We start from the raw sequence: 13,633 nt of genomic DNA on the forward strand, positions 1-13,633 counted from the left end.
CCTTTCAATGTGCATCAATCCGTGCACCAGGGCACAAAAAAAAAGAAAAAAAAGAAAAAGAAATTCCTGAAAAAGTATACTCTTAGTAAATGTTAATTCCATGGTGTCTAATAGTATCTCTTAAGTTTAAACTTTTTTTCTCTTATGGCTTTTCTCATAATGGCTTGTTCTGCCAAAGTTTCTTTCTTCCTTAATCTCTTGACCTCTTTTACCCAGCATTCCCACAACCCCTTCCCATTTGACAGCTGTCAGTTTGTTCTCTCTGAGTTCATTCATTTAATTGAGATACAATTGAAAGTTGTTTTCTAAGCTCAATTATCTGTTATTAAATACCTAAATCACTTTGTCTACTTCACAACTAGTATTCCAACTAAAGTGCTCCAATTTCACATTTTGAAATTTTATATTTCCAAGATGCATCAGTTATAAACACAGCAAAATCTTAAGTACTGTACATCATATTGGTCAGATTTTGATACTAATGAAAATGGAAATTACCTCACATTTTTTTCCTATTTCTCCTTTTATTATTAAAAGTGTGGACAGATGATTCAGAGGGAAACAGTGGCCTAGCTTTTATCCCACCTCTAAGTTAGACACCTCTAAGTTAGACATTTCCTTGCATCCCTGAAGGTAGGATGGCCATGGGACATGCCATGGTAAATACATGTGAACCTATGTTCTTCTTGACATGATAGATTAATAGTGGCCAGAGTCCACTTCCATAAGATTCTGCTTAAAACAGACGATGGAAGGACAGACTAGGGCACAAGTCTCGACCTTAAGGAACCTATTTTCCCATCTGTGAAATGGGAATATCATTTAACCCTTTGCACTCCGCTGTCCCCTCTCAGGGGACATCGGAATTCTAGCATATCACTAGGATGTCCCCTCTCAGGGGACATTGCAGTTTATTAGTGATTACGGGGAATTGAGTTATTTCAACGCACGTTTCCGCCGTTAGCGTCGAGTAGCTGGTAGCCAATGTCCAGAATGGTTCGGAGTGCAAAGGGTTAACTACCATGAGACTAAAATGGATATGTCACTTGGCAATAGCCATAGCAGCTTGGTTTAGTGGGTGCTCAATAAAAATTTGTTACAGGCATGTTAATGAATGGATGGATTTACTAAAATGAAGGTAGAATTTACAAGTGTGTGTGTGTCACACACATGTTGGTTGGGGGGGAAGGGTCTAATACGTTGGTAAAGGAATAAAATAATGTAACTTAGATAAATTACAAAAAAAATCAGTTTTCTAATTAGAAGAATCACTTAGCAGTGCATTCTATTCTGTACTTCATGCAAAGTAGAATTCACTGAGATTGTGAAGAAATCATAAACTATTCTTAAAAACAAATGAAGAAACTTGGAGGAAAAATAACATTCAATACCCTGAAACAGCGGTCGCCAACCTTTCAGACCTCACGAACCACCAATCGGCAACCACTGCTCCAAAATCAGCAGTCACCAACCTTTAGGACCTCATGGACCACCAGTGGTCTGCAGACCACCGTTTGGTGACTGCTGCCCTAGAATACTTAAGCAAAAATAGTCAAACATTTGTAACAACACTTACACAAGTATCTTCAATATGCTATGCTGCTATAGGTAATTTTTAAAAAATAATTTATTTAAATTAAAACTTTTTCTCAATTACAGTTTATCCTCAATATTATTTTACATTAGTTTTAGGTGTACAGCATAGTGGTTAGATAATCATATGCTTTACAAAGTGCTCCCCCTAACATTTCCAGTACCAAACTGGCACCATGCATAGCTATTACAATATTATTGGCTATATTTTCTATGCTGCACTTTACATCCCCATGACTATTTTGTAGCTAACAATCTGTACTTCTCACACTCTTCACCACTCCTCAAATTCCCCTCTCCTCTGGCAACCATTAATTTGTTCTCTGTATCTGAGTCTGTTTCCGTTTTGTTTACATTGCTCTTTAGATTCCACATGTAAGTGAAATCAGGTGGTATTTGTCTTTCTCTGACTTATTTCACTTAGCATAATACTATCTAGGTGCATCCATGCTGTCCCATATAGTAACATTTTGTCTGTTTAATTATCATTTGAAGATGTTTTTGTTGATAGAGAACCATCAATGTGAGAGAGAAACATTGATCAGTTCTCTCCCTTATATGCTACAACCTAGGATCAAATCTGCACCAGGATGATACTCTAACCAACCAAGCCACTGGCCAGGCCAAGATTTTGTTTTTTATTTTGATTTATTATGGCCATTTATTGTTCATTTCCCTTCCCTTCATCTTAAAGAAGACCCCTTTAAAAAAAAATAAAACTGGTTGGTGGTGATGAACTTTAGCTTTTTTTTTGTCTGGGAAGATCTTGATCTATCCTTTGATTCTAAATGATCACTTTCCTGGGTAGAATAATCTTGGTTATAGGCTCTTGCTTTTCATCACTTTGAATATTTCATTCCAATCTGTTCTGGTCTATAAAGTTTCTGTTGAGAAACCAGCTGACAATCTTATGGGAGCTCCCTGATAGGTAACTGACTGCTTTTCTCTTGTTACTTATAAGATTGTCTTTAAGCCTTGGTATTTTAATTACAGATGTGTCATGAAAATGAGCTTTTTGGGGTTCATCTTGTTTAGGACTCTCCGTGCTTTCTGGACTTCTATAGTTATTCCCTTTAGCAGGTTAGGGAAGTTTTCTGTCATTTTTTCAAAAAAGTTTCAATTTTTGCTCTCTTTTCTCCTTCTGGCACCCCCAATGATACAAATCTTTTACCTTTGAAGGTGTCCCAAAGGTTCCTTACTTTATCCTTACTTTTCTTTTTTACCTTTTTCCTTTTTGCTGTTTTGATGGGGTGTTTTCTGGTTCTTTATATTCTAAATTGCTGACTTGATTCTCTGCTTCATGTACTCTACTGTTGAAACCCTGTAAATTATTCTTCACTTCAGTTACTGTATCTCTCATTTCTGTCTGATTCTTTTTTATGGTTTTCATTTCTTTTTTTATGTTGTTAAAGTTTAAGGTAAATATTCTGAACTAATTTTTATTTGTTGAAGTTTAAGGTAAATATTCTGAACTAAGTGTTTTTATGGTTGAGGAGAACTTCCCTTTAGATTAAGGCTTTGCTTCTTTTCCTGGAGGCAAGAACAAAACATAATTCTAGCTTGTTCATAGACTGTTCATGAATTTCTTATATTGCGAGCTTTTAGCCACCTGTCTTGTTTGTTATTTCCACACAAAAAAACCAAAAACAAACACACACACAAAACTAAAAAACCCCTCCCTCACCCCCCAAGGATTAGAATTAATACTAAAATCAGAATAAAAAATTTGGCTCATTGTTAACATCTCTTTGAAGGTTTGATGGCTAAGGAAACTGATGAAACTGGCTGTGGATTTTAATGATCACTGAAATCATTTTCTCTGATTATTAATCAGGATTAAAAAATTTTAGCTTGGCAACACAACTACTTAAAAACCAAGTAAGGCTGAACTGTACCCAGTGTCCAGGAAGATTACAGGATTGAAAATCCCAGGAGCGAATGTTAACAAACAGGCAAGTGTGCAAAAAGCCTTCTTTGTATTTGGCATCATACTTAAAACTATTATTTACTTTCATTTACCTAGTCAGATATTTTTATGAATTGACTACATGTAATAGTAACAATAACTTTCTCCTTTAAGTATGTAATGTAGAGCCAAAACACATTAATGACTAAGAAATAAAATAAAAATCTAGAATGTTAAATCCTAATGGAAAAGTCAAGCCTTAGTATCCCTGCCGGCATAGCTTATGCTCTTCTCTGATAATAAAAAACATCCCTAAACACTGATTAGGTCCCTTTTGGAGGAGTGACAAATATATATATATAAACAATGCTATGGTTGAGTTACGCTTTTCCTTAGTCTACAGTTATTTTTTTGTGCCAATTTTATTTTACTATTAATATATTGAAGTCCAATATTACTTCCAGCTAGGTAACCAACTTATTTGGAAATAATAACCCTCCTTTTGTTTAAATGAAGTGATGGTAGACATTTATTTACCAGAATCTAAGATTTGAAGAGCTAAAAAATGACACAATTTAGTACAAACTGTCCTTTGCCTTTATTGCTTGTATACACAAAGATTACATTATAAAACTGAGTGGAAGGAGAAAAAAATAATGAAAGAAAAAGTTACCTGCTTTAGCATTTTTAAGAATAGTTTTGATAACTTAGATCAACCTGCTAATCTGAAATAGAGCAAAACTACAGTACAATCATGATATAGTTCTAATAATCACATCAATTATACTTCCATTTTAAATTTTTTCTTAAAAAAACATTAATGCTATAAAAATGAGATTGATGACATCCTTATTTAAAAGACACCTTGTACTGGTATCAAAATATGATTTATTTTAATACCAACTGAAAAAATAGATCTTATATAGCCTATTATTTCAATGAAGTTTTATTATTACTTTTATTTTCAAAATTGGTAGCAAAGTTATTGTTAACAATATAAATTTTCTCTCTTTATAAGTGTTGGAATTTCCTTAAAAGTGTTGAAAGGCAACAGACATCCTAGGATGGGCTTGCCAGGAAAATCAATTATTCTAATACCGATAAATAAGATATTTGATAAATTTATAATTGCTTCTTTCTTACTAATATTTCCTGATTTCCTAGTTTTTTAATGCATATCATGTTGTAAAAGTATCTAAGTCCAAGCCTTTTCACTGGAGCAATTATTTCCATTTTCTGTATTTCTCCAGTTTTTCAAATATATAGTAAAATAATCCAATAATTATTACAGGAAGGAATTATGACTTAAGTTGGATAGTGTTCATTTACTTTTTAATTTCATTGGAGAGATATTCATATTAGTCATAAAAACTTTACAATTTCAACACGCATACATGTCATCACAGAATTAAAAACCTTTAAACTTTATAAAGGGTTCCACCTTGTTTAATGTGTCCTAGTCAAATTTTCATCTAATGCAATATGCTTTTATTAAATATAGTAGCCACCACTTACCTTTAAATATTTTATGGATTAAACTAAGTTCAGTACTGATCCAAGGATGTTGGCATCAAAGCCTTCAATTTGAATATTCCTCAAGGTATTGCATTTCTAAAATGCACCACCAATTATTCTAGATTTACCATACCCTGTCTTTAACTTCGTATATACCATCCTCTGGGGGAAAAATTTTATTCATTTTTTTTGAGATGAGAAACAAGAACAGCATCATTCTTGAGGTTCCACCTCAAAAAAAAAAAAAAAAAAAGGAAAAAAAAGGTGTTTTGCACATAGTAGCTAGTTTGATACCTCCTGGTTTTGTTAGGCTAGCCTTCACACAAAGAGCATGCATATACAGCCATGGCTCACACATCTGTTTGGAAGTTGATTGAGAACTGCTGCTTATTCAAGTCACAGATGCCCCCATGTTACGCAAGGAGACAGTTGAATTGCATGTCCACCGGGAGAAAAGGAAAATAAACAATGAAACAAATGCAGCAAATATAGGCAGTTGGCATTCAGAACATGCCAAAAAGCTAACACTCATGAATGATTGTCATTATAAAGGTTTTTGTTTCTTTAAAAAAAAAAGTCTTTGCATATTTTAAAATTTAAGTCCTAGAGGATCATGAAGTGCCTTGTCGTTTTTGTTGCTGACTTCTGATGACCTCTAGTTGTTTTTTGCATTGCTGGTAATAAGTAGAAAGGCTTTTGTTTTCATCTAAAAGCTTTTTATGTTCTTGTACCAGACGAGATGTATTTTGCTGGTCCTTTTCATCCTGGTCCAGTTCTGCAACTAGTTCTTGCCTGAAAACAAATACCAATAATAAGATATTCTACATGATAGAAAAATTCATATCTTAATAGTTAAAGATGGAAGCTTAATGAAGTATACCTTTAATTCTGGGTTTATCATTATGTAACTTAGGTACACTACTCAAGGAGATTTATGGGCTGGAATGAAAACTATCAATCACTCTTCTGGTATAAACATACAAATATCATAATTCTTTTAATAAGTAACTGTACTTAGGTAATTAATAAAAAGATAATATGGAATAATAAGTCTCAAAACATTTCATTTGATATCCTTTTTGTGAAGGAAGGAAGGGAAAAAAGCTGGGAAGGGCTTCATCTGACTACAGGAAAATAACACTTCAAGATTTTATAGTTTGCATTCCACTTTTATATTCATGTACTTATATTCTGAAGTCAGAATTCTATTTAACTACAGTGCAAAGTGGCAGCCAGCAGAACATTTGCAAGCTATTTAAAATAGACGCTATCAACTTAAATCTCTTACCTATTTTAAAACTGAGAACAATATCAAGTACTACTTTTAAATTGCATGTCTGCATTTTCAGGAAAGATCCTCAGTAGCCTAGTAAACTTTTAAAAGTTTCTTATATTTGGGGGATATTAAGTATTAGCTCCTGAAGCGAAGCTACTGAATATTCCTCAATAATTAATGAAAAATCCTAAAAACTATTTCTGAGTAACATTTCTTAGTTAAAGTATTTAAATTGACTAAACATATCATAGCTTTCACATCCCCCAATCTATTATTTGCTTTTTCTAGTACAGAATTTTTCTTTCAACGATTAAAGTATGGAAAAAGTATAGATTAAATATGTGAAATAAAAAATACAGAGTTTATGCCAGTGAAATTACTACAGTGTTTTTTTTCCCCCCAACATAGGGCCTATTCGCTAAAATCTGTTAAAAATAACAGTGAATTAGTAACACCAATAAACAAACAAACAAACAAACAAACAACCTGTTAATTTAATTATAAGCAAATCTTGGTTAAAAGCATTTAAGCCGAAACCGGTTTAGCTCATTGGATAGAGCGTCGGTCTGAGGAATGAAAGGTCCCAGGTCCAATTCCGGTCAAGGGCATGTACCTTGGTTGTGGGCACATCCCCAGAAGGGGGTGTGCAAGAGGCAGCTGGTGGATGATTCTCTCTCATCGATGTTTCTAACTCTCTATCACTCTCTCTTCCTCTCTGTAAAAAATAAATAAAATATATATATATTTTTAAAAAAGCATTTAAAAATTAATGGGGCGTTAATTTTAGCATATGACATATGGACAGGAAATTTTGTCCAATAAATCTAAAGTCTATTAAATTGAGGTCTGCAAAATTGAGGGTTTACTATATTAGGTTGAAATCATTTAAATCACTATTATCAGTAAATTGTGATGAAATTATTTTTTTTATTTTTCTTGGAAGTACAAACAGAAAACTTTCCATAGATTTCTTCAGAAAATGAGATTATTTTTTGTTTTATTAAATAGAGGAAATCCTGTTACCATTTGTATATATAGCTTCCATGATTTTTTTCCTACATTTCATTTTAGTTATCACCATAAATCAGCTTAAGAGGTATAAAATTTCATGCTTAAACAAAGTAAAGATTTTTTTAAAACAAGAAATGCAAATAAAATATTGTAAAAATTGTACTTTATGTTTCAAATTATTTTACCTATGTCTAAGAAAACAAATCTAAGTTGCTTAACTATAACTCTAAGAGCATAAAACATGTTTATGTGCCACCAGTTTACTTTCCTTAGTACTACTATAATATGATATGTCAAAAGGGTTAATTTTTGCATGAAAAATAGTGAAAGGGTGCCTAAACATATATAAAATCTCCAAGTTAAAAATATGCTTAATCTTTAATTCTAAAAATGATAAAGTTTTCATGTCTTTATTTAATACTAGAGGCCTGGTGCATGAAATTCGTGCACTAGGGTGGGGGTGCCCTCAGCCCATCCTGCCCCTCTCACAGACTGGGAGCCCTCAGGGATATCTTACTGACGGCTTAGGCTTAGGTCCGCTTCCCCATGGGGAGCGGGCCTAAGCCGCAGTCTGGCCTCCCTCTGTGGGAGGTGACCATGCTGATCTGGGGAGGGCGCCAGCCCCATCACCCCGCTGCTGCTGCCACTGCCACAGCTGCCAAGGTGTTTTCATCAACACGGACTACAGTTCCTTCACCACAAAAAAAAAATGACAACGTTTTTAGCCATTTTCAAGATGTGTCTTTCATAGGATATGACTTTTTTTTCCTTTCTTTTTTTTTTTTTTTATCCTCACCTGAGGATATGTTTCCATTGATTTTAAAGAGAGCTTGGAAGAGAAAGGGAAAGACAGAGAAACATCAATGTGAGAGGGACACTTCAATTGGTTGCCTTCTGCATGAGCCATGAACTGGGAGGAGTCTGCAACCTAGGTACATGCCCTTAATCAGAATCGAACCCGGACCCTGCGGTTGGCAGGTCAAGGGTCTATCCACTGAGCCAAACCAGCTAGGGCAGGATATGACATTTCTTAGCCCCTCCAGCAGCAGACCTTAGTTTTTCCTCCAGGAGTGTGGTGGAAAAACCCTAGATCACCTTCTTGGATTCTTATTACCCAAGTTACCAAGAACATTGCTAGTGGTGTATTGGGAGCTTAGCCAATGAGCAGTCAGAAAAGGTGTTTCCTCTGCAGCTCATGTGCAGAGGACCCCCTGCATTGTGTCTGCTGGGCTGGGGGCATGCCACGAGTCAAGTGGCGGTGGCCCGGGGGCACGCCCCTAGCCCAGCCACCCTGCGTTGTATCCGCAGCCCTCCCTCCCTTCATGGCTGGGGCACTGGACGCTATGGGCGTCACTGTGTCGGGGTGACAGTTAATTTGCATATAACCCTTTTATTAAATTGGATTGCACCTTAACATATTTCAAACTCAAAATACTGAATTTTAATTTTTATTCATAAAAGATAACTTACTTTCTCTGTAATAACAATGCAATTTCTGTTTGAACTTTCATATATTCTTGTGCCATTTTGCAATGCTGTTCAAACACTGCCATAGATTCTTTGGAGTTTGGGCATGGTGCTAGAGGCTGAAAATAAATTTTAAAATGTTAAAACATAATTAAATAAAATTTCATTATCTAGCTAAGGTGAGATTTAAAATAATGACTATGATGTATTATTTTTATAGCACTCAAGTAATGATCTTTTAAAAATAAGTGTCCAACCATGCCCTAGAAAATCTGTGTCCTTCTGTCAGAGTTAACTCAGAACTTAAATTTACACTTGCTGTTTTAACAGTTGTTCCTGAGAACCATGAAGAGTACTCTTGGACTCAAGGCTTTATAATTCAGGTTGCCAAAAGGCATTATACCAAAAAATATTTGGTATAATGGAGACACTAAAGTGTATTACTTAGATTTTAGACACTATGAACACGACAATATATCACAAAATTTATTACATAGAAATGAGCAATACATATGAATTTTATATTTTATTGCACTAAAATTAAAGAACAAAAAATGCTATTCTTGGCATTCTTAAAGGTAAAGAGTATTTTAACATGACTATTAGAGTAAGAACACGATTTTGCCCATTTTAAATTTAATTAACTGAAAGAATCATTTATTTTAACAAGATGAAGGAGGTTAAAAACATAAATAAATGAATATACAAAGACTGAAACACAAATGTCAGCTTTAAAGATAAATTCTCTAAACTTTTTGTAAAAAAAAGTAAACACTGACTGACAAAGTACAGGACTCCTTTACCTGTAGTTGGTGATCCAGTGTAAGATAGGCCATTGGGATGGAGTTATCTGATCCATTCGTATCTGTAATTCAAGCATGGATTTTACTTATTTTCTGTCATAAATACTTTAAAACAAGAGCAGGAAAGCATGCATGAAATATTGGACTTTTCCCCCTAAAGTAAATAACATAAAAGTTATTACTGGCCCGGTGGGCATGGATCAGTGGTTTGTTGACCAGGAAGTCACGGTTTGATTCCAGGTCAGGGCACATGCCTGGGTTGCAGTCTTGATCCCAAGTGAGGGATGTGCAGGGACAGTTGATCAATGATTCTCTCTTATCATTGATGTTTCTATCTCTCTCCCCTCTCCCTTCTTCACTGAAATAAAAATATTTTTTTAAAAAGTTACTATTGATAATGAAGAATCTAGTTCTGAATTCTAAAGGTAAACTAAACAGAGAATATCTAATTACCAGATAATTAGAATGCAACCATACTCTCATACTTATAATTTAAGTTGGCTATCTTTTATAATAAAGATATAATATGCAAATTGACACTCACACCCTCACAAGATGGCTACCTACGACCAGGCCGGCAGGGGGTTTAGTGAGAAACAACCAAACGACTGAACAGCAGGCTGCGTGGGGCAACCAGGCCGGCAGGGGGGCTGTGAGGGGCAACCAGGATGGCGGGGGGGGGGGGAGGGCAGTTAGGGGCAACCAGGCCTGCAGATGGGGTGACCAGGCAGCAGGGGAGGGAAGGGGAAGTTAGGGGCAATCTGGTGGAGGGGGAAGTTGGGGGTGATTAGGCTGGCAGGGGGGGCAGTGAGGGGCGACTAGGCCAGCGTGGAGAGGGGGGGCAGTTTGGGGGCAACCAGGCCGGCACAAGGGGCAGTTAGGAGTGACCGGGCTGGCAGAGGTGGGCAGTTGGGGTGACCAGGATGCAGCGATTAGGAGCCAGCAGGCCAGGATTGTGAGAGGGATGCCTGACTGCCAGTTTAGGCCCAACCTAAACCAGCAGTTGGGACACCCCCCCAAGGTGTCCTGGATTGGAGACGGTGTAGCTAGGCTGAGGCGACAACTTCCCCCCGCCCCCCCTTCCGGCCTGTGCACAAATTTCATGCACGGGGCCTCTAGTAAGTTAAATAATATTAAAGCTCATAAGCCCTTGTTTAATTAAATATAAAAAACAAGGATATATTCAAGTGCTGATCTTTTAAAAGAAAATCTGTGTCCTTTTGTCAGTTAATTCAGAACTTAAGTTTACATTGCTGTTTTAACACTTTTTTGTTATACAAGAACCATGAATACAGTACTCTTTATATTTAAATTCAGAATCATGGCCTTTACATTTATAATTCAGTCTTCACAGACTTTACCTACGCAAACCCACATCTGCTTCTTCTCCTGATCATGCTAGGTTTACTATAAGGCTGTGTCAACTCCAGCAACATTAGTGTTCCTTAATTGGGGGAAGGGGAAAGCAACAGACACATTTTCTTCCAGTGGGTCACCTCCAATATATATAGATTCTAGTGAGCCCCCAACCCTCCAAATGAGAATCACTGTGAAAATGAGCGAGATTATTGATGGGAGTATAGTACATATAAGAAAAATGTGGCTCAAAGTCATGCCCAAACTGTTAAATGGGTTAATTCAAACAACCAGTCAAATTTTATCAAACTTTTGAACATATAGCTTATGTTTGTCTTTTAACAGAGGTAAACTGCCCTAACTACTTGCTTAGAAGCATGGAATGGCCTTTTCCTGACATTAATATTTAAATACAATTCCAGAAGCAGGTAGGATAACTGTGAAGTAATATGGAGTTTTCTATTTCAGAAGTAGCTGCTTTCCCATTCTTCGTGGAGAATAAATGAACTAAACAAGTGAGCTGCTCTTCAGCCCTTTTTCTGACAAGCAACTGACTGAAAGAGCAGTGTGGATAAAGGCAAGGCCAGGGTAGCAGCTAGGCTCTGCATCCAATGCATGAAAAAATGTAAGAGTTTGATGGCTCAGTAATATCCTGAACTTATTGTTGACCGGTACTTGAGTAGTTTTTTGTTTTGTTATTTAACTATTGAGAATGTGCTTGCGAATAACTCCAAAAGCTAACAGACCAAATGATATAATGCATATAAAATACCACACAATACTGACATATGATAAGCACTCAACACACAGTGATTATTATTCTTGTTATTGATACTAAATGGAGAATAAGGAAGAGAGGTGTTTTAAAACACTCAAGTTTGTATTTCAGACTGAAAAGTAATGTTTATTAAAGAATAAGAGTATTGCCTAGGAGAGCCTTATTTACCCTAAAATCATACATTAACATAAAAGTTTTTATGAAATGGCTAAATGAGAAATATAGTTAATGTGTTATCTTTCTGACCAACCCTCTCCTCATTCCCAACAGCTATTTCAAACCATGCTCCCATAGAACAGTACTTTCCACTAAGTTAAAACTGGTGAAAAATGATTTTTCCTTGCCCTGGCCAGTGTGGTTGGAATGTTGTCCTGTAAACTGAAAGATCACAGGTTCGATCCCCAGTCGGAACGAGTATGAGAAGCAACCAATCTATGTTGTAACTCTTGCATTGATGTTTCTCTCTAAAATCATTAAACAAGCCCTAGCTGGTTTTGCTCAGTGGATAGAGCATCAGCCTTCAGGCTGAAGGGTCCTGGGTTTGATTCCAGTCAAGGGCACATGCTAGGACTGTGGGCTCAATACCCAGTGGAGACGTGAAGGAGGCAAATGATTAACAATTCTCTCTTTTCATCATTGTTGTTTCCTCTCTATCAATCTACCTTCCTCTCTGAAAGCAATAAAAATATATTAAAATCAGTAAACATATCACTGGGTGAGAATTAAAAAATAAGTTAAAAAATAATAAATGATTTCCCCTTGACTTTATAGGAACAACTGTCTTAAAAGTTTTTCAATTTAACACTTCTACTATTACGCATTCTTAAATCATTGACACTTGATGTATCTTATTAATCAGTACCCTGTATCTGTGTTTCAGAATTCAGTATAATATATCAAAGTTTCACAATAATCTGAGGGTGGAAAAAAAGTCCAAATATTTATTCAAACAATTAAACCCTTCAATGGTGGAAACTTAAGGTCCTTTGTTAGACATTAGTTTTCTCTAAACCAAGAAGTGAGATTTCACTTTCTCACTTATACACAATCTGAACTTTAATTTTTAGTGTCTAATAGTAATAACTGGTTGTTAGGCAAACTCTCCATGAGTATTTGTTCTTTAATGTTTCAATTGCTAATCAAATTTAATCTTGTTTCCTGAATGTCAAGACTCACATTTCTTTGGTTAAATTAGGCCAAGATATATCTTCTGGCTCCTCAAACACAATACTTATAACCATCTCATATTCTCTAAGAAGGTGTTCCCTTCAGGTGCAGTATTGTCTTCTTTCCGCTTTATTATTAAAGAATAAGTCTCACAATTTTACAAAATGTTGCAGATGACGCCAGGTTTTACCTAATTGATCTTAACTATTAAAATTCTCAGCTGGCACTACAAATTTAGTCGTTTATTCTATATCATGACTACTTTACTTTTATATGTCTATATGACACTCTAATCAGATTGCAGCAATGGGCTGTGTCTTATACTTCTACCTTGGCCAAGTACTAAGCCTAGGAGAACTAAGTACTTGGCCAAGTGTTAAGCTCAAGAGAACTTAGTTCTTGGTCAAGTACTAAGCCCAGGAAAACTCCAGTTTTCCCAAGTTCTGTGGCTTCCTCTACTAGGCCCGGGCAACTCTCTCAGTATACATTTATCTTTTTTTTATTTTTAAAATCTCTACTATGTTATAAAAAGAAACCCAGAAACCCACGAGCACTCAATATGTACAGTGCTTATTAAATCCTCCTGCTCTTTATTTTTCTCTGAAAAACACATAGACTGCTTTCTCGTTTAAATAATAATAATAATAAAATAATTAATTAGGTTGTTTTAACTTATGTATGCACTTCTAATTTTTTTCCTGAATCAGTGGGCCTTCAAAGAAAAAGGCTTTATCTACCCCTTCCCTATAATTTATTATATT

The 13,633-nt window shown here is 35.6% G+C and overlaps 1 protein-coding gene across 3 annotated transcripts in view; it reads right to left on the minus strand.

The window, feature by feature from the left end:
- Window positions 1-4,073: 4,073 nt before the first annotated feature.
- Window positions 4,074-13,633, minus strand: part of MAP3K7 (mitogen-activated protein kinase kinase kinase 7) — a 64,266-nt gene continuing 54,706 nt past the window's right edge. For all 3 annotated transcript variants that reach the window (XM_084889556.1, XM_084889555.1, XM_084889557.1), the window contains 3 exons: window positions 9,572-9,633; window positions 8,772-8,887; window positions 4,074-5,806 (listed from right to left, as the gene is read on the minus strand). In XM_084889556.1, coding sequence (XP_084745682.1) covers window positions 5,626-5,806; window positions 8,772-8,887; window positions 9,572-9,633 — 359 coding nt within the window. In that variant the 3' untranslated portion in view covers window positions 4,074-5,625. The remainder of the gene's footprint in view (window positions 5,807-8,771; window positions 8,888-9,571; window positions 9,634-13,633) is intronic.

Source organism: Pipistrellus hanaki (assembly GCF_964339955.1).
Source record: "Pipistrellus hanaki genome assembly, chromosome: 7".
Taxonomy (NCBI): domain Eukaryota; kingdom Metazoa; phylum Chordata; class Mammalia; order Chiroptera; family Vespertilionidae; genus Pipistrellus; species Pipistrellus hanaki.